Raw genomic sequence first — 20,042 nt, 5'->3', positions numbered from 1 at the left:
GCTGCCCCCCCCCATCTATCTTCAGAGTTCCTTCTGTTAGGTGACCTAAACTGGGATATGCTTAACACCCTGGCCGTCCTACAATCTAAGATAGGTTCCCTCAATCTCACACAAATTATCAAGGAACCCACCAGGTACAACCCTAAATCCGTAAACATGGGCATTCTCAAAGATATTATCCTGACCAACTTGCCCTCCAAATACACCTCTGCTCTTTTCAATCAGGATCTCAGAGATCACTGCCTCATTGCCTGCATCTGTTATGGGTCTGCGGTCAAACGACCAGCCCTCATCACTGTCAAACGCTCCCTAAAACACTTCTGTGAGCAGGCCTTTCTAATCAACCTGGCCCGGGTATTCTGGAAGGATATTGACCTCATCAGTTCAGTAGAGGATGCCTGGTTGTTCTTTAAAAGTAATGTCCTCATCTTAAATAAGCATGCCCCTTTCAATAAATGTAGAACTAAGAACAGATATAACCCTTGGTTCACTCCAGACCTGATTGCCCTCGATCAGCACAAAAACATCCTGTGGCATACTGCGCTAGCATCAAATAGTCCCTGCGATATGCAACTTTTCAGGGAAGTCAGGAACCAATACACACAGTCAGTTAGGAAAGCAAAGGCTAGCTTTTTCAAACAGAAATTTGCATTCTGTAGCTTTAACTCCAAAAAGTTTTGGGACACTGTAAAGTCCATGGAGAATAAGAGCACCTCTTTTTAGCTGCATACTGCACTGAGGCTAGGAAACACTGTCACCACCAATAAATCCACGATAATCAAGTATTTCAATAAGCATTTCTCTATGGCTGGCCATGCTTTCCTCCTGGATACCTCAACCCTGGCCAACAGCTCCGCACCCCCCACAGCTACTTGCCCAAGCCTCCCAGCTTTTCCTTTACCCAAATCCAGATAGCAGATGTTCTGAAAGAGCTACAAAACCTGGACCCGTACAAATCAGCTGGGCTAGACAATCTGGACCCTCTCTTTCTAAAATTATCCGCCACCATTGTTGCAACCCCTATTACTAGTCTGTTCAACCTCTTTCATATTGTCCGAGATTCCTAAAGATTGGAAAGCTGATGCAGTCATCCCACTCTTCAAAGGGGGTGACACTAGACCCAAACTGTTATAGACCTATATCCATCCTGCCCTGTCTTTCTAAAGTCTTTGAAAGCCAAGTTAATAAACAAATCACTGACCATTTCGAATCCCACCGTACCTTCTACACTATGCAATCCGGTTTTCGAGCTGGTCACGGGTGCACGTCAGCCACGCTTAAGGTACTAAACGCTATCAAATCAAATCAAATCAAATTTTATTTGTCACATACACATGGTTAGCAGATGTTAATGCGAGTGTAGCGAAATGCTTGTGCTTCTAGTTCCGACAATGCAGTAATAACGAGCAAGTAATCTAACTAACAATTCCAAAAAAACTACTGTCTTATACACAGTGTAAGGGGATAAAGAATATGTACATAAGGATATATGAATGAGTGATGGTACAGAGCAGCATAGGCAAGATACAGTAGATGATATCGAGTACAGTATATACATATGAGATAAGTATGTAAACCAAGTGGCATAGTTAAAGTGGCTAGTGATACATGTATTACATAAGGATGCAGTCGATGATATAGAGTACAGTATCAACGTATGCATATGAGATGAACAATGTAGGGTAAGTAACATTATATAAGGTAGCATTGTTTAAAGTGGCTAGTGATATATTTACATCATTTCCCATCAATTCCCATGATTAAAGTGGCTGGAGTAGAGTCAGTGTCATTGACAGTGTGTTGGCAGTAGCCACTCAATGTTAGTGGTGGCTGTTTAACAGTCTGATGGCCTTGAGATAGAAGCTGTTTTTCAGTCTCTCGGTCCCAGCTTTGATGCACCTGTACTGACCTCGCCTTCTGGATGGATGACAGCGGGGTGAACAGGCAGTGGCTCGGGTGGTTGATGTCCTTGATGATCTTTATGGCCTTCCTGTAGCATCGGGTGGTGTAGGTGTCCTGGAGGGCAGGTAGTTTGCCCCCGGTGATGCGTTGTGCAGACCTCACTACCCTCTGGAGAGCCTTACGGTTGAGGGCGGTGCAGTTGCCATACCAGGCGGTGATACAGCCCGCCAGGATGCTCTCGATTGTGCATCTGTAGAAGTTTGTGAGTGCTTTTGGTGACAAGCCGAATTTCTTCAGCCTCCTGAGGTTGAAGAGGCGCTGCTGCGCCTTCCTCACGATGCTGTCTGTGTGAGTGGACCAATTCAGTTTGTCTGTGATGTGTATGCCGAGGAACTTAAAACTTGCTACCCTCTCCACTACTGTTCCATCGATGTGGATGGGGGTGTTCCCTCTGCTGTTTCCTGAAGTCCACAATCATCTCCTTAGTTTTGTTGACGTTGAGTGTGAGGTTATTTTCCTGACACCACACTCCGAGGGCCCTCACCTCCTCCCTGTAGGCCGTCTCGTCGTTGTTGGTAATCAAGCCTACCACTGTTGTGTCGTCCGCAAACTTGATGATTGAGTTGGAGGCGTGCATGGCCACGCAGTCGTGGGTGAACAGGGAGTACAGGAGAGGGCTCAGAACGCACCCTTGTGGGGCCCCAGTGTTGAGGATCAGCGGGGAGGAGATGTTGTTGCCTACCCTCACCACCTGGGGGCGGCCCGTCAGGAAGTCCAGTACCCAGTTGCACAGGGCGGGGTCGAGACCCAGGGTCTCGAGCTTGATGACGAGCTTGGAGGGTACTATGGTGTTGAATGCCGAGCTGTAGTCGATGAACAGCATTCTCACATAGGTATTCCTCTTGTCCAGATGGGTTAGGGCAGTGTGGTTGAGATTGCATCGTCTGTGGACCTATTTGGGCGGTAAGCAAATTGGAGTGGGTCAAGGGTGTCAGGTAGGGTGGAGGTGATATGGTCCTTGACTAGTCTCTCAAAGCACTTCATGATGACGGATGTGAGTGCTACGGGGCGGTAGTCGTTTAGCTCAGTTACCTTAGCTTTCTTGGGAACAGGAACAATGGTGGCCCTCTTGAAGCATGTGGGAACAGCAGACTGGTATAGGGATTGATTGAATATGTCCGTAAACACACCGGCCAGCTGGTCTGCGCATGCTCTGAGGGCGCGGCTGGGGATGCCGTCTGGGCCTGCGAAATAGGAAGCTATCATAACCCCCATCGACAAAAGACAGTACTGTGCAGCCGTCTTCATTGACCTGGCCAAGGCTTTCGACTCTGTCCATCACCGTATTCTTATCGGCAGACTCAACAGCCTTGGTTTCTCAAATGACTGACTTGTCTGGTTCACCAACTACTTCTCAGACAGAGTTCAGTGTCAGTCAAATTGGAGGGCCTGTTGTTCAGACTTCTGGCAGTCTCTATGGGGGTACCACAGGGTTAAATTCTCGGGCTGGCTCTTTTCTCTCTATATATCAATGATGTTGTTCTTGCTGCTGGTGATTCCTTGATCCACCTCTACGCAGATGACACCATTCTGTATACATCTGGCCCTTCTTTGGACACTGTGTCAACAAACCTCCAGACGAGCTTCAATGCCATACAACTCTCCTTCCGTGGCCTCCAACTGCTCTTAAACGTTAGTAAAACTAAATGCATGCTCTTCAACCAATTGCTGCCCGTACCCGCCCGCCCGACTAGCATCACTACTCTGGACGGTTCTGACTTAGAATATGTGGACAACTACAAATACCTAGGTGTCTGGCTAGACTGTAAACTCTCCTTCCAGACTCATATTAAACATTTCCAATCCAAAATGAAATCTAGAATCAGCTTCCTATTTCGCAACAAAGCCTCCTTCACTCACGCTGCCAAACATACCCTCGTAAAACTGACTAGCCTACCATTCCTCGACTTCGGCGATGTCATTTACAAAATAGCCTCCAACACTCTACTCAGCAAATTGGATGTAGTCTATCACAGTGCCATCCGTTTTGTCACCAAAGCCCCATATACCACCCACCACTGTGACCTGTATGCTCTCGTCAGCTGGCCCTCACTACATATTCGTCTCCAGACCCAATGACTCCAGGTTATCAAAAAGTATTTTCTAGGTAAAGCTCCACCTTATCTCAGCTCACTGGTCACCATAACAACACCCACCCATAGCACGCGCTCCACAAGGTATATCTCACTGGTCATCTCCAACGCCAACACCTCCTTTGGCCGCCATTCCTTCCAGTTCTCTGCTGCCAATGACTGGAACGAATTGCAAAAATCGCTGAAGTTCTAGACTGATATCTCCCTCACTAACGTTAAGCATCAGCTATCTGCGCAGTTTACCGATTGCGGCAGCTGTACACAGCCCATCTGTAAATAGCCCATCCAACTACCTACCTCATCCCCATATTGTTTTTATTTACTTTTTTTGTTGCTCTTTTGCACACCAGTATTTCTACTTGCACATCATCATCTGCACATCTATCACTCCAGTGTTCATTTGCTAAATTGTATTTATTTTGCTACTATGGCCTATGTATTGCCTTACCTCCTTACTCCATTTACACATATTGTATATAGATTTTTCTATTGTGTTATTGACTGCACTTTTGTTTATCCCACGTGTAACTCTGTGTTGTTTATTGTCGCACAGCTTTGCTTTATCTTGGCCAGGTCGCTGTTGTATTTGAGAACTTGTTCTCAACTGGCCTACCTGGTTAAATAAAGATAAAATGAATACAAATAAAAAGTATATTTTAGCAATTCAAAGTATTTTACTGGGTGACTTTCATTTTTACTTGAGTCATGTTCTATTAAGGTATCTTTACTTTTACTCAAGTATGATAATTGGGTACTTTTTCCACCACTGGTTATTATTATATAATGCTTCATGTGAGAGGTTATAGGCCTACATTCGTGTCCATATTTCAGTTACTATTCCATTTAACCCGTATGAATTTAAATGAGGAATATTTAGTTCATTCACGTATACAGGGATACTCGTGATCGGTATATCAAAGGTGCATGTAAACAGCTTATCCCGAAAATGGTGCCGAAGAGGATGGCTGACGTTTTACATGCCTGTAATCAATTGTGCTTTTTTGTTCATTTTTTGCGTTGTTTTTGTAACTATTTTTAACTTATTTTGTACATAATGTTGCTGCGTCCGTCTCTTATGACCGAAAATAATTTATGGACATCAGAACTGGGATTACTCACCACGGACTGGAAGAAGCTTTTCCCTTTAATCAGTCTGAAACAACTCTGGTGGGAAAATGTGCATATTGTTTTTATGCAGATTTCAGAATATTTGCATGACAATCTGTCATCAATTGGATGAAAACCTAGATACTGAAAGTATGAAACAGTCCGCAAAGCATGAAGAAATTACTATGCAAAGCAGGATTTAGAGCCAATGAAAATTTGCTACAGTTCCTCACATTACTAAAAACTAGGCAGGACAAAGACATGGTTGTGAAGTGAAAGTAGCTTTCCTTGCTAACTCACACACACAACTACTGAAATCTGACATGTTTGGAGTCTATTTATTTTAGAGTATTTTAATTGCACACTTGAATCCATTCAATAACAAAAGAGAGAATAAAAATACATTATATGCAAAAAGAAAAACCCACACATGGTTTATTCCCTTTCTCATTGTATTGATAACACATTTTAAAGAATTGACACAAGGACATGTTTTGCATTATCAAATGCATGTCAGAATGTGATTCCATCAAAATAATTTATAGTAGGACTAACATAATAATGTTAGAAACCAAATATCAACAGTCTGATAAAGCTCCTTTGACATGATGCTCTACAATACGTCTTCTTGTTTGTCTCCCTACCATCAGACTCTGTTTCTCCCCTCTCAGCCTCTCTGACGTTCTGTCTCCACCTTCCACCAGCATGTGCCAAATACTCAGACTGTTCACAGCCAGAAACGTATGTTACACAACAGGGGACAGGCACCAATGGCAAGCAAGCACAGAAAAGATTGGTGCTGAGAGGTCATTTTAGGTTGTTGTTTTTTAAATGCATATTTACAAGTAGATTTAAACTAAAATGTTATCCAATAAAGTTAGGGGTTCAACAGCAAAGCTGGGAAAGGTGATGAGGAGAGAAAGCATGAAGCTACTGTAGACTATTGAGGTGCACCCTAGCAGCTCTGTGAGAATCAGCCTGAATTAACTAAAATAATTAATCGTTGTTCTCCCGTTTGAAGTCTTCACTGTTGCATTAAAATCATCCACTGCATTTCACACAACTGTATATATTTATTCATTCATGTATTTAGCTACTTTATTACCTGTACATGAGCAGGGAGAGTCTATTATAGACCCTGCCTATGGGGAGCAGACAGCAGAAAATATGTTAACATAGACACGGAGTGTACAAAATATAATGTACACCTGCTCTTTCCATGACATAGACTGGCAAGTTTAATCAAATCAAATCAAATTGCATTTGTCACATGCGCCAAATACACCAGGTGTAGACCTTACAGTGAAAGGTCTGGGTAGTCATTTGATTAGATGTTCAGTAGTCTTATGGCTTAGGGGTAGAAGAGAGCTCTAAGGGCTGGGTCGGTCGGGCTGGGGTGCGAAGTGGGGCTTAGCTCAAGCTGCGTCAAGGGGAGCAGTCGCTCCGTCGCCCTCCTCTCGACACCATTGGAAGTTCGTTGTGCGGCCCATCTCGTGGTCTCTCGTGTGTGGTCTCGCAAGGGGCTGTGTACGGGGGTTCGTCAGGGTGGTGTCCGTCGGTGGGCTGAAGGCGGACCGGTGGGGAGTTGGGTCCGGAAGTTGGTGGCGGCAACTCTGGACGCGCGCCAGGCCCTTCTCGCGGATCTCCCCAGCTACGGTGCTCGCCGCCCCCACACCAACGAGCACCGTAGGTGGGGAGGTCTCCTCTACGCTCACTACACTTGAGGCGGAGACTAAACCCATTGGCCCGCAGTGATAGGGCATTGCATGGATCTGGCTCATGCCCTACGAAGTGGGGAGAGGTATCTCCAGCTTGTCTGGGGAGGGGGCCTACATCTGATGTGGGTAGTACCATCCACACTCATCGATTTGCTGCGGATCCATAAAATTGACGGAAGAAGCCTAGGTTCCCACTGGGCATGGATCAATGAATGTCAACTTGAAATTCAAATTCAAAGGAGCGTTCCGACCTGTCACAGTAACACTCAAATCACCCGTTGGGTGACTGTGACCCCCTCATGTCAAAGTGAGGAATATCGATGAAGCGCTGGTAAAGGTGGTTCCTATGGTTCTGGGCTGACTGGGAAAGCAAATGATTGAAAGGGGAGGATTATTTTCTGTTGCTTCTTCTGACACCCGGTTGATGGTGCCGCTAGATACAGCGAGGGGTATTTGGTCCTCAAGCTTATAAGTATTGCGCTGGTACTTGATGTCGATTGGGTGTAAAAACAACAGTCAAAGTCAGCTGAAGGTTTGTAGCGGCAACTGATGTCCAGTTTGTAAGACAGAAAAGCCTCTGATGATACCACCGGACGTTAATCAGGGGCTGGGGGCAGCACTCAGGCCATGGAGGTTGGAGTGGGGACTTAGTCTGTGAGCAGAAAAAAGCGGGCAGGTCACCAGAACCACAGAGCCTGTTATGGGTTACCAGGTACACAGAGCCTGTTACGGGTTACCAGATGCACAGAGCCTGTTACGGGTTACCAGGTGCACGTGGTTCCTGACAGCGGGACTATAGATGTCTTAGTAATTCCAGGGAGTAAGCTATACTCTAAGACCAAGAGGGGGTGTTGACCGGGTAGGGAGAGTAGGTATGGAGGTCTGTAGTTCCAGGGAGTAAGCTATACACTCTCAGGCCCAGGGCAGGCAGGCGGGCAGGGAGTGTAGGCCTAGAGGTCAGGAGTCAGAGGTCACCAGGTCAATGGGGGCCTGCCTGGAGGTCAGAAAGGCCCCAGGGAGAAGGCCCAAGTGAATAGGTGTGTGAGTGACACTGTCCTTCAGGGGGGCAGAGCAGGCAAATTAATGTAAAATCTGGTGAGATTAAAATGGACAATTCTGAACCTTGTTTGAAGTCAGTAGGTCACATGACCAAGGAGCTATTGACATTTGAAAGTTAGAAAAATTCATGTAAAAACGTGTGAGTTTAAAATGGACAAACTAAAGGGTGTGCATTGCGTAGGGCCACTGAGTGTACATTCTGAACCTTGTTTGAAGTCAGTAAGTCACATGACCAAAGAGCTATTGAAATTCAAAAATGTAAATAATGAATTTAAAATAGTGCGAGATGTAAACCTACAAAAAAAAGTGTGCGCAATGTGTGTCTATGTCATCAAATTAGCTAGAACCAGTTTTGAAAGTTTTAGGAGTAATGGTTAAAGAGCTATTGAAATGTCAAAAATGTGATTTATCACTATGTTGACGGTCCCTAACTGCTGTAGGTGGACGTAAGGAAAACTGCAGGTGAATATCCATCGAATATCCAACCTGAAACTTGTTTTACCTTTGTCTTCAAAGGGGTACATGCATACCTCATCCACATATTCCTTAGTTACGTGTAGTTTGTCCATTTCACAGATGATATTGTAGGCATTCATCCTAAAACTGTCTTCAGTCAGCAAAAACAATTCTGCCCTAAAAAATTTAATGACACAATATACATTTTCTCAATAAATAAGTGTGTAATCAATTAATGTATTGAAATATCAAAAGAAGAATTAATGGTTACTATGTTGAGGCTCACCTCTCTCGTAGTCCGGTCTCCTGTCATGGGAAAGATAACGTCATAAACAGTTAATAAACTAAAACTACAATAACTGCTACTGCTATTATGAAAAGTCATGAGAAGGTTAATACTTATTTGAATATCGCCAAATTTACTTTCCGAAAAAACTACGTTTTTGAGAGTATAGGACAAAGATGGTAGACTAGGCCAAATAGGGTAGCCTAGTGGTTAGAGCGTTGGACTAGTAACCATAAGGTTGCAAGTTCAAATCCCTGAGCTGGCAAGGTACAAATCTGTCGTTCTATCTCTGAACAGGCATTTCCTAGGCCGTCATTGAAAATAAGAATTTGTTCTTAACTGACTTGTCTCGATAAATAAAAATTTGCATAGGTGTGTCTGTGCGCGCGTGCGTGCCCTTCACATCGCTCGAATTTATCTTTATATGTTTTGGCAAAATCGATAGATTAATAAAATATCATGTGTGTTCAAATGTTGATGTTTGTCGTGTTTCTTCATTTCTTCTCAACAGACGAAGTAAAAAGGCTACTCACCATTTTTTTGGTAGTTGCAAATATGAAAATGAAAGTAAATCGGCTAACGCATAATAGCCTAGTTCCCAACTAGGGGAACTAGGACCTCTGGTGGTACCTGACCTATCCACAGGCGGAATTGAGAAAACTCATGAGACCATAGTCCAGGGTTCCCCAACTGGTTTTATTTGGCCCCACAAGTTTTCTGAGAAAAATAACAAACAATCAAAAAACACAGACAGACAGACAGACAGATAGATAAATAATTATTTTATTGTTTATATTTCTTTCATAAAAAATAAAATGTTGGACATAAAAGACTGTAAAAACACCAGAAAATCAGCTCCAAGTGATTTCATTTAGTAAATCTGTTCCCACATATTCCCACGCATAATAGAGAGACATGATCGTACACAAAGAATAATCAATAATAATTTATTGGATTTATATAGCACTTTTATACCAACTGAGGTATTCAAAGCGCATTACATAGTAGGTGGAAACTCACCACATCCACCAACAATGCGTAGCACCCACCTCAATGATGCATGGAAACCATTTTTGTGCCAGAACACTCACCACACATCAGCTATCAGGTGGAGAGGTGAGGAGTGATGTATGCCAATTAGGAATGAGGGGGATGATTAGGTGGCCATGATGGAATGTGGCCAGGATGGGAATTTAGCAACGACACCGGGATGAACACCAGTACTCTTACAATAAGTGCCATGGTATTTTGAATGATAACAAAGAGTCAGGACACCCGTTTCAACTTCCCATCCGAAAGATGGCACTCTACGAAGGGCAATGTCCCTAAATGTAAAGGTTTGAAATTATTATGTTTTAGTCAAATATTATACACAATATATACAAAAGTATGTGGACTCCCCTTAATATTAATGGATTCGGCTATTTCAGCCACACCCATTGCTGACAGATGTATAAAATCAAGCACACAGCCATGCAATCTCCATAGACAAACATTGGCAGTAGAATGGCCGTACTGAATAGCTCAGTGACTTTCACCATGGCACCATCATAGCATGCCACCTTTCCAAAAAGTCATTTCGTCCAATTTCTGCCCTGCTAGAGCTGCCCTGGTCAACTGTAAGTGCTGTTATTGTGAAGTGTCTAGGAGCAACAACAGTTCAGCCGCGAAGCGGTAGGCCACACAAGCTCACAGAACAGGACCGCCTAGTGCTGAAACGTGTAGCGCATAAAAATAATCTGTCCTCGGTTGCAACACTCACTACCAAGTTCCAATCTGCAGCTAGAAGTAATATCAGCACAATAACTGTTCGTCATGGGCTTCATGAAATGGGTTTCCAGAAGGGCCTGGCGCGCGTCCAGAGTTGCCGCCACCAACTTCCGGACCCAACTCCCCACCGGTCCGCCTTCAGCCCACCGACGGACACCACCCTGACGAACCCCCGTACACAGCCCCTTGCGAGACCACACACGAGAGACCACGAGATGGGCCGCACAACGAACTTCCAATGGTGTCGAGAGGAGGGCGACGGAGCGACTGCATCCACAATGCATAGTGCAGACTGTAAAGTTCGGTGGAGGAACAATAATGGTCTGAGCCTGTTATTCATGGTTTGGCAAATGCGGGTAGATTTAGCAATGGCGGGTAAAGAATGTCTATTTCACCAGCTATGTTGGGGGTTGGTCAATTTGCAGGGCTCAACAGTGAGAGCAAAGAATACCACAGTAAGACTCATAATACTCATAAAACCTTGCAGTCAACATGGACATTTTTCCAATAATATTTCCATCATTTTTCCCATGGGGGATTTTAGAAACACTTCAAATAAATGATGTGTTGCGTGTAGGCTTATCCTGGCGTGACATTTTAATAACAGTGTAAATCTCTCTAGGACAAGGTCACTTTTCAACATGTTTGCCTGTATTTAACCATATTATTTGTATGCTAATCAGCTGCTAACGTGGCTATCATAAAGAACTACAAATACCATGGTGATCTGGACGAGACTGCCGAATCGAGGCAAAGGTAAGAATGTATCTATTTAACGTTAGCTAAATGTAGTAATGAATAAATTGGCTACATTTCTTTATATTGACAATTCTGTGAACTGTCTTATGCAAGCTTTAAATTGACAATACAAGTTTAGCAAAGGTGTCAGCTGGAGATGAAGTACAGGAGCTTGCAGGGATTTGTAGTCTTGCATGAGGTCTACTTTGATGCTGATGAGCATTTTCTAATATGAGGGTAAATAGAGCCGAATAAATTGATAAAAGTCACCTTGTGTGAGAGAGATATACATGGTTATCCAAAACATCACACCAGGGTAAGCCTGCACAATACACAGCCCTTATTTTCTAAAATCCCCTACGGGGAATATCCCTGTTTGACCACTAGGTTTTATGGGTATTATGACACCAACACGGTGGTGCTCTATTACATTTGTGAATAAAAATAGTCAAAAGTCAAGTATGAGCATATGTGCGAGTTACGGTTAGAAAAATGCTGGAGTAGCTGTTTTTAAAGTAAACTCAGCAAAAAAAGAAACGTCCCTTTTTCAGGACCCTCTTTCAAAGATAATTCAGTAAAATCCAAATAACTTCACAGATCTTCATTGTAAAGGGTTTAAACACTGTTTCCCATGCTTGTTCAATGAACCGGCAGGGTAGCCTAGTGGTTAGAGCGGTGGACTAGTAACCGGAAGGTTGCAAGTTCAAACTCCTGAGCTGACAAGGTACAAATATGTCATTCTGCCCCTGAACAGGCAGTTAAGTTAACCCACTGTTCCTAGGCTGTCATTGAAAAGAAGAATTTTGTTCTTAACTCACTTGCCTAGTTAAATAAAGGTAAAAACGAACAATTAATGAACATGCACATGTGGAATGGTCGTTAAGACACTAAGAGCTTACAGACGGTAGGCAATTAAGGTCACAGTTATGAAAACTTAGGACACTGAAGAGGCCTTTCTACGGACACTGGAAAAACACCAATAGAATGATGCCCAGGGTCCCTGCTCATCTGTGTGAACGTGCCTTAGGCACGCTGAAAGGAGGCATGACGACTGGCAAAAAGTGTGCTTCACTGACAAGTCGCGGTTTTGTCTCACAAGGGGTGATGGTCAGATTCGCGTTTATCGTCGAAGGAACGAGCGTTACACCGAGGCCTGTACTCTGGAGCGGGATCGATTTGGAGGTGGAGGGTCCGTCATGGTCTGGGGCAGTAACCCCAGACTGAGCTTTTGTCATTGCAGGCAATCTCATTACTGTGCGTTACAGGGAAGACATCCTCCTACCTCATGTGGTACCATTCCTGCAAGCTCATTCTGACATGACCCTCCAGCATGACAATATCACCGGCCATACTGCTTGTTCTGTGCGTGATTTCCTGCAAGACAGGAATGTCAGTGTTCTGCCATGGCCAGCGAAGAGCCTGGATCTCAATCCCATTGAGCACGTCTGGGACCTGTTGGATCAGAGTGTGAGGGCTAGGGCCATTCCCCCCAGAAATGTCCGGGAAGTTGCAGGTGCCTTGGTGGAAGAGTGGGGTAACATCTCACAGCAAGAACTGGCAAATCTGGTGCAGTCCATGAGGAGGAGATGCACTGCAGTACTTAATGCAGCTGGTGGCCACACCAGATACTGACTGTTACTTATAATTTTGACCCCCTTGTTCAGGGACACATTATTCGATTTCTGCTAGTCACATGTGTGTTGAACTTATTCAGTTTATGTCTCAGTTGATGAATCTTGTTATGTTCATACAAATATTTACACATGTTAAGTTCTCTGAAAATAGATGCAGTTGACAGTGAGAGGACATTTATTTTCTTGCGGAGTTTATTTCTGCTCTTTTGTTTCATTGCTGCAATTTGCACAAATAAATACGAATCCTATATCCCACCTCACGCAGAAACGCAGGGGAGCTGTGTACAATGAGAGAAGTGCTGATGGATTCATTTTTGGAGGCATTGGCATAGAAGTTGGTCTAATTTACTCAAAAGTCTTGGTTGTTTAACAACTATAGTTTGCATCTGCTGCTTCAACTTATAGCTTTTAGACGCTATAAAGAGACGCTATTTGGGTTCTGACCCTTGTCAGAACCCAAATCACAGACTCACGTGCACGGACTTGTGTGGCCCTGTTACCACGGTAACCTCCCATCCATAAAGGGGCAGTTGAACATTTTGTCCGTGATATTTTGAGGATCCACACTTTTTTTCAATTTTCGGCTAAAATTACATACCCAAATCTAACCGCCTGTAGCTCAGGACCTGAAGCAAGGATATGCATATTCTTGATACCATTTGAAAGGAAACACTTTGAAGTTTAGATCTGGCAAAAGATTATACAAAGAAAAAGATGCGGTTTTTTGTACCATCACTTTTGAAATGCAAGAGAAAGGCCATAATGTATTATTCCAGCCCAGCCCAGATTTTGTCCACTAGATGGCAGCAGTGTATGTGCACAGTTTATACTGATCCAATAAACCATTGCATTTCTGTTCAAAATGTTGTATCAAGACTGGCCAAATGTGCCTAATTGGTTTATTAATAACTTTCGAAGTCCGCAACTGTGCACTTTCCTCAAACATGTTATTCTTTCATGTAATGCCTGTGGTAAATTTGGGTTGACTTTGGATATTCCTACGGGGCAAGTTAGGGACGATCAGTAATTATGTTAAATTCCAATAGTTCCAAAATTCCATGACTTTAAAACCTCAAACCAACTATAAATATCGAAAGCATTTGAGAAAACTAAAAGGTGTCCAGCATGAAAATTGTCTAATTTACATGGTCATTTATTGATGGTCCCAAATCTAAAACTAAGCAAAATCAGGAAGTGCAGTCACCCTTTAATATGAAATAATGACATGTGGCACCTTGCTCCCTTTCAGATGAGTTAAGGATGAGGACAGATGAGAACAGCAGGCAAGGGCAAATTGTAGGGAAGAGGATGATTTAGATCAGTGTTTCCAAAACTCAGTCCTGGGAACCCCCGAGTGCTCGTTTTGGTTTTTGCCCTAGCACTACAGAGCTGATTCAAATACCAACTCATCATTAGGCTTTTGATTATTTGAATCAGCTGTGTAGTGCTAATGTAAAAACCAAAACATGCACCAAAGGGGGGCCCCCTTTTAGGTGACCCAGACACATGCCCAAAACAAGTTAAGCTACCCCAATGTCCCCTTGACCGTTTTGGATTGCAAAACTAAAGACACATCAGACAAGACAGAGACAGCAACATAAGAATAGGATATAATAGACACCAGAAGAACAGAAAAGGACAGACAAAGGAGACAGTAATAAACAAGAACCTGAAACAGCAACAGACAAGACACAGAGAAAGTGACAGAAGAGGGCAGATGGAGACAGAAAAGAGGTGGGTTGAGTACACAGTAGACTATCACTTCAAGCTGTTCTATAGATTCTAATTAGTTATATTTATTTGCACAAATTACAAGAGGTGAAATACAGTGAAAAAGTAAAATGTGGTTTACAAATCATTTGTAGGTGAGAGAGTGTATGTGTTTGTACACTGTGGAATTCTTTCATTCCTGCATTTAGGTGTTGAGACCCCTTACTTGCTTAGGGATTTAGCCCCCAATGTCTTAAAATCCTAGAAACACCCCTGAATATAATCCAACTGCGTTAGTACAGGTAATAAAGTACATTCACAAATTCATATATAAAGTTGTCTGAAATGCAGTGAATTCCCTTGATGCAAACGTGACGACATCAAGGAGAAAAACTAGTCATTATTCTTGTTATTTTGGCCACAAACTCAGAGCTGCTAGGGTGCACCACAAGTGGCTTCCTGCTTCTTCTCCTCATCACCTTTCCTTAATCTGTACTGACATCATTGCACATGAGAGCCCTGTAGACATCCCCAATGTTGTTTCTACCTGTCAGTGTCCTGTTTTCTGAGATGGAGAAGAAACCACTTCACACTATTAAAATGCACCCATAGACCTAATCAACACTTACAAATAAAAATGATCCACAATAATTAATTTGTGTATATTTGTTTATTAGTGCACAAAATATATGATTGGTCCAGCACAGAGCTTCTGGGGCAGATTAAGTGATTGGTTGGTAGTGTAGACTCCTGTAGAGCTGTAGAGTATGGAATGGTTCAGGAGTGATGTGACAGGAAGAATGTGCAGGAGAGGTTTAAACAGGTAACATGCGTACTTTGGAGGGGAAAAAGTTAAACATTCAAAGTTATCAACATGTTTACTGAATTTTCTACCACTGCTGTAAATATACAGTCAGATAAGACTTCGGCTACTGGAGTAGCCGAACTGGCTGGCAAGAAAATTAACCTAGGGGAAAGCATCCTCCATTTGCTATTCAAGGACAACATGTCTTTTTCCCCCATCCCCTGTTCCAACAGGTGCATGATAATGGCCAATTCTAAATCAAAACCAAATTTCACACATATTATTTAGTATGTGTAAAGACTAGATTAAATTGAAAATAGTTTGATGGGGGTGAGAATATTATCACTTGTGAATGATGCCCAGCGTGTGCAGTCTAAGGCAAGAAACAGCGCATGCATTTTTTTGTGGGAGTTTTTCTAATCATACTCGCAAGCTTCATGTAGCCTAGCACATAGGCCTATATGTTTTGATAACGTTGATTCACAACTAAAGTGGCCAAATAACTCCAAACGTAGCATGTAGTCCCAAGACCCCTGGAACACAGTTGGAGAGCCCATAGCCTACAGAGCCTAGTGAAATGGGTTCTTATAAGCCCAGTCATTGCGCAATCGTGTGTGAGAACAGAGTTTTGAGTGGCTACTATTTAAAAGAGGATCCCAGCTTTCTCATGTTGCTATATTCATAGCTCAATTCTTAAAATTAAGCACAATCCGCTTTACAAACGATGTAGCCTACCTGGAAAATTAAAAACATATCACGTAATCTCCAAACGCTATTAAGAGTGCAGGCTACAGACGGCATATTTCTTTTGGGGGGCATCTGATAAAGATCAACGGTTAGTGATTAATTGTATCTTTATGTCTGCTTTTTGTGACTCTTCTCTTTGGCTTGAAAAATGGCTGTTTTTTGTGACTAGGCACTCACTTAACATAATCGCATGGTATGCTCGTAAAGCCTTTTTGAAATCGGATACTGTGGTGGGATTAACAACAAGTGTATCTTTAAAATGGTGTATAATACGTGTATGTTTGAGGAATTTGAATTATGAGATTTGTTTGAATTTGGATCCCGTTCACAGGATTTCAACCGTACGAAGTCCATCAAGTACTGTTGGAGGTTCCACTGGTTTGTGATAGCTACAGGCACCTGTGAGGGAAGGGCAAAGGTGCTTGTTAAGGAGTAAATCCAAAAATTGCTACTTTTCTATCTAAACAGGGTGCTACACATTAAACCTGCCCACCTGTGACTGTGCGGCTTGCTCCTTTGATGGAGTCAAGACAACTCAGGAAGCTGGGTTTGGCTTGTCTCAGTAAATCCTGGTGCTCCTTTTCAAGTCTCCTCCCCACTATGCCCTGTCTTACCGTGGCCCAGTCTTCTTTAGTCTACACAACGGAATGCAACGCAAAACAGCACAACATAAGTGTTAGATATCAAGCATGATCACTCCTCAAGATTTGTAAATGCACCTGATCCGTTATCAATATCAATATTAACAAAACTATACCAAATAAATAATGATAAATGTTACTCTACTTGAATCACTACATTTTAAATTCTTACCAGCTATAACAACTGTTTGATTCACTACAGATTGATTCTCACCATGTTCTTAAAGCACTCCCCTCTGTAGAAGGACTTGATGCCAGGATACTGAAGCCCAGAGTCAAAGACTTCCCCCAGGCTCAGAGCGACCAGGTGCATCTCCTCTCCGTCATAAGCATACACCTGACGGTCCTCACACAGCATTATGACCAGCTGGCCACTCTCTGTCGGGACGAGGTTTTCCACAGCTCCTAACACCTCCATCTCCACACTGTTTAGGTAGAAGTTCTTCCACTCCTTAATTTCCTCTTCTCCTTTGTAGGACGTGTCATCCAGGCCCGCAATCTTCCACTCTGATTCCTTTGGCTTCTTGAGAGCAATACTAGCATGATGATGTTTGAACACTGCATCAGACACCTGCTGTAGGTATTTCCTTGAATCTGTTGAAGATATTGTTAAACAAAAGTGTCAAACTAAATTACTGAAGAGCAGGTGTAGAATATATGCAGGTTTTTGTTTTAGCCTAACATATTATTGTATGCTAGGTCTATGCTCCACAACGTTAAATAGATCTTAAAGGCAACATTTTGGTCAATATTTCTTCATTAGGGTTAAAACTCTGACCAAAACATGTTTCTTAAAATCTATTTTAAATGCTGAGGCTTACAATAATGTTACTGGTGACAAAAGCTGCTGCTGTAGGCTAACCAACTGCTATGCAGCTACCATATTATCACAAACTGTTGAGTGACCAAAGCCAAGGTATGATCAAGTCAACAAATCAATAGGTACCTTGTGTTTCTCCACATTTTATGAAATCTTTCTCAATGTCCTGATAGCATGCAGATCTGTATGGGATATAGACCAACAGAAACAAACTGTCATGAGTTTTTATTAAATTAACACTGGATTTGTGTGTACAGCTCTTTAATGACGTCAACCCCACCACACATGATTTATTGCAGTGTCATTACAACACACTAACTAGATATATTTGAGTGAGTCTGCTCAATTTAAGAAATCCCTTACGCCATTTCTGTATGTGCTGTAGCCTGGTCAAGGGCAGTTGACGTTTTCTGAATTAGGAAGGAAACAGAATATAAAGACAGGACGCATGGACAGTCACCATTAGAGGAGCATCTCTCATGTTGAATAACGTTTGGACAAGACAAAACGCAGCTTTCAACTGCTATTATTGTCTGACAGCTTGTTCAACTGCTCATTTCATGTAACATAAAAGGTCAAAAATATTTGATATAATTAGATCTACTAAAAGAAAAGGTTTGAAAGAAATGTTCTAAAACATAGACATAAAAAGACCCTAAAGCTATCAAAAGTGAAAGTGAAACTATTGAGCACAAAAACTTGAAATGCAACCAACATACGCAATCATAATTTATTTCACCAATTTAATTAAGCTTTACCTGCCACTATTGTGACGAAATGTCGTGAATTGGCATGTAAGATGCTTCTATCCTCACTCTGTAGATACGAAGAGAGAACGGACCGCTGTGCAATTTCTTCTGTTTGCTTTTCCGCGTTTGAAGTAAACAACGTCAGATGAGCCAGATGATTCACAGGATGTACAAGTGTGACGCATCCGGTTGAGTTTCCGCTCAACTGCGCAAGTGGAGGCAGTCAAAGCAAAGGCACTCCTACAGTATTAAGTCGTTTTTGACGAAAACAAAAACGTGTCAGTTTGTCACTGTCACGAAGTTGGAGTAATAACATGTTCAAATTCTCAATTGGCTCGAATTTAGGTTGTGACTTGAGATTTCGAGAAAATGAATAACTGAAACCCCGGCCTGGTCTACTTAGTCTGCTTCGCAAGAGATTCCAGAAGTCTTGCGATGTTGCGACTCTGGGTTTAGAAACTCTGTGCCTAAAATCATTCTCTATGGTTTGAAAAATGAAGGGTGTTTGTGACTAGGGAGAGTACAACTACTGTACGACCAGCATTTTATTTAACCCTAACCCTTTTCCTAACCTAATTCTCATAACCTACCATGTAAACGATCCTAACCAGCCACGTTAATGATCCTAACCTGCCACCTAAATGATCCTAAGCTGTCCATATGGGGGTAGCAGCTAGTGTCAACCATTTGCTCAGTAGGCCTACTATAAATATCACAAACTCTGCCACTAGAGAGCACCACCCAAACGTTCTAGTGGTAAATACAAACAATAACAAAAAGTTTAGATGCCACAATTTCCTATAACCTGGGGATAATTCTAATGCACACAATCAAGAAAAGAGGGGGCAGTCAGGTGCACAACATTAAGTTTATGGGTAAAATGAATATAACACAAAATTTATCATGGTAAGAACAGACAGCGACTAGAAGATGCCCATTATATAACCCCTGGCCCCAAATGTAGCCATAGGATTTATTCAATTATATCAAGGATCGCTGTCTGATAGACTGTCATCTTTTATTTACCATTATTTAAGCAGGTAGCCCCACTGAGACTAAAGTCTCTTTTTCAAAGGGAGCACTGCATCAGAAGAGCAGCGATGAATTACACTTTAAGAAGTGCCCCTAAAAAGTAGACTAAGAACTGTTCGTGACTCAGATATAGTTCAGCAATAGTAAAAGCTCCATTCAGTTTGCTAGCCTATAAAAAGCCTCACAAATAGCGCAGTACAGGAATGATGCTGAAACTGACTAAACAAATGCCTTGGTTTTTGTTCAGGGGGCTAACATCATTGTCTACTGTGCAGAATAATTGCATTCAAACTGTTGGTCACACTCAGTAACTCCATATACTGATGCTAAACACTCATGCTAGCTTCTCTGGTGGCAAACACAAACAGGTGTTGTCTTAACTGATGCTGTTCTGGATGCTGAATTTATTTGATTTATTTTACCTTTATTTAACCAGGTAGGCAAGTTGAGAACAAGTTCTCATTTACAATTGCGACCTGGCCAAGATAAAGCAAAGCAGTTCAACAGATACAACAGAGTTACACATGGATTAAAACAAACATACAGTCAATAATACAGTATAAAACAAGTCTATATACAATGTGAGCAAATGAGGTGAGAAGGGAGGTAAAAGGCAAAAAAAGGCCATGGTGGCAAAGTAAATACAATATAGCAAGTAAAACACTGGAATGGTAGTTTTGCAATGGAAGAATGTGCAAAGTAGAAATAAAAATAA

At 42.4% G+C, this 20,042-nt stretch overlaps 1 protein-coding gene and 1 long non-coding RNA gene across 2 annotated transcripts; both read right to left on the bottom strand.

Annotated features, from left to right (window-relative positions):
- Window positions 1-5,484: 5,484 nt before the first annotated feature.
- Window positions 5,485-9,293, bottom strand: LOC112229258. The gene is made up of 3 exons (XR_006080570.1): window positions 9,215-9,293; window positions 8,682-8,701; window positions 5,485-8,572 (listed from the first exon to the last, which is right to left on the bottom strand). It is a non-coding gene; the product is annotated as an uncharacterized LOC112229258 (long non-coding RNA).
- Window positions 9,294-15,184: 5,891 nt separating this feature from the next.
- LOC112229577 lies at window positions 15,185-18,465 on the bottom strand. Its single transcript, XM_024395505.2, has 6 exons — window positions 18,305-18,465; window positions 17,910-17,956; window positions 17,673-17,728; window positions 16,941-17,320; window positions 16,579-16,720; window positions 15,185-16,484 (listed from the first exon to the last, which is right to left on the bottom strand). Exons 2-6 carry the CDS (start codon window positions 17,912-17,914, stop codon window positions 16,411-16,413), a joined length of 657 nt encoding a protein of 218 aa, XP_024251273.1. The 5' UTR covers window positions 17,915-17,956; window positions 18,305-18,465; the 3' UTR covers window positions 15,185-16,410.
- Between the last annotated feature and the right edge of the window lie 1,577 nt (window positions 18,466-20,042).

This window comes from Oncorhynchus tshawytscha, linkage group LG31, assembly GCF_018296145.1.
Source record: "Oncorhynchus tshawytscha isolate Ot180627B linkage group LG31, Otsh_v2.0, whole genome shotgun sequence".
Classification (NCBI taxonomy): Eukaryota; Metazoa; Chordata; class Actinopteri; order Salmoniformes; family Salmonidae; genus Oncorhynchus; species Oncorhynchus tshawytscha.
The sequence above is the reverse complement of the archived record's forward strand: the minus strand, read 5'-3'. Positions and strand labels throughout refer to the sequence as shown.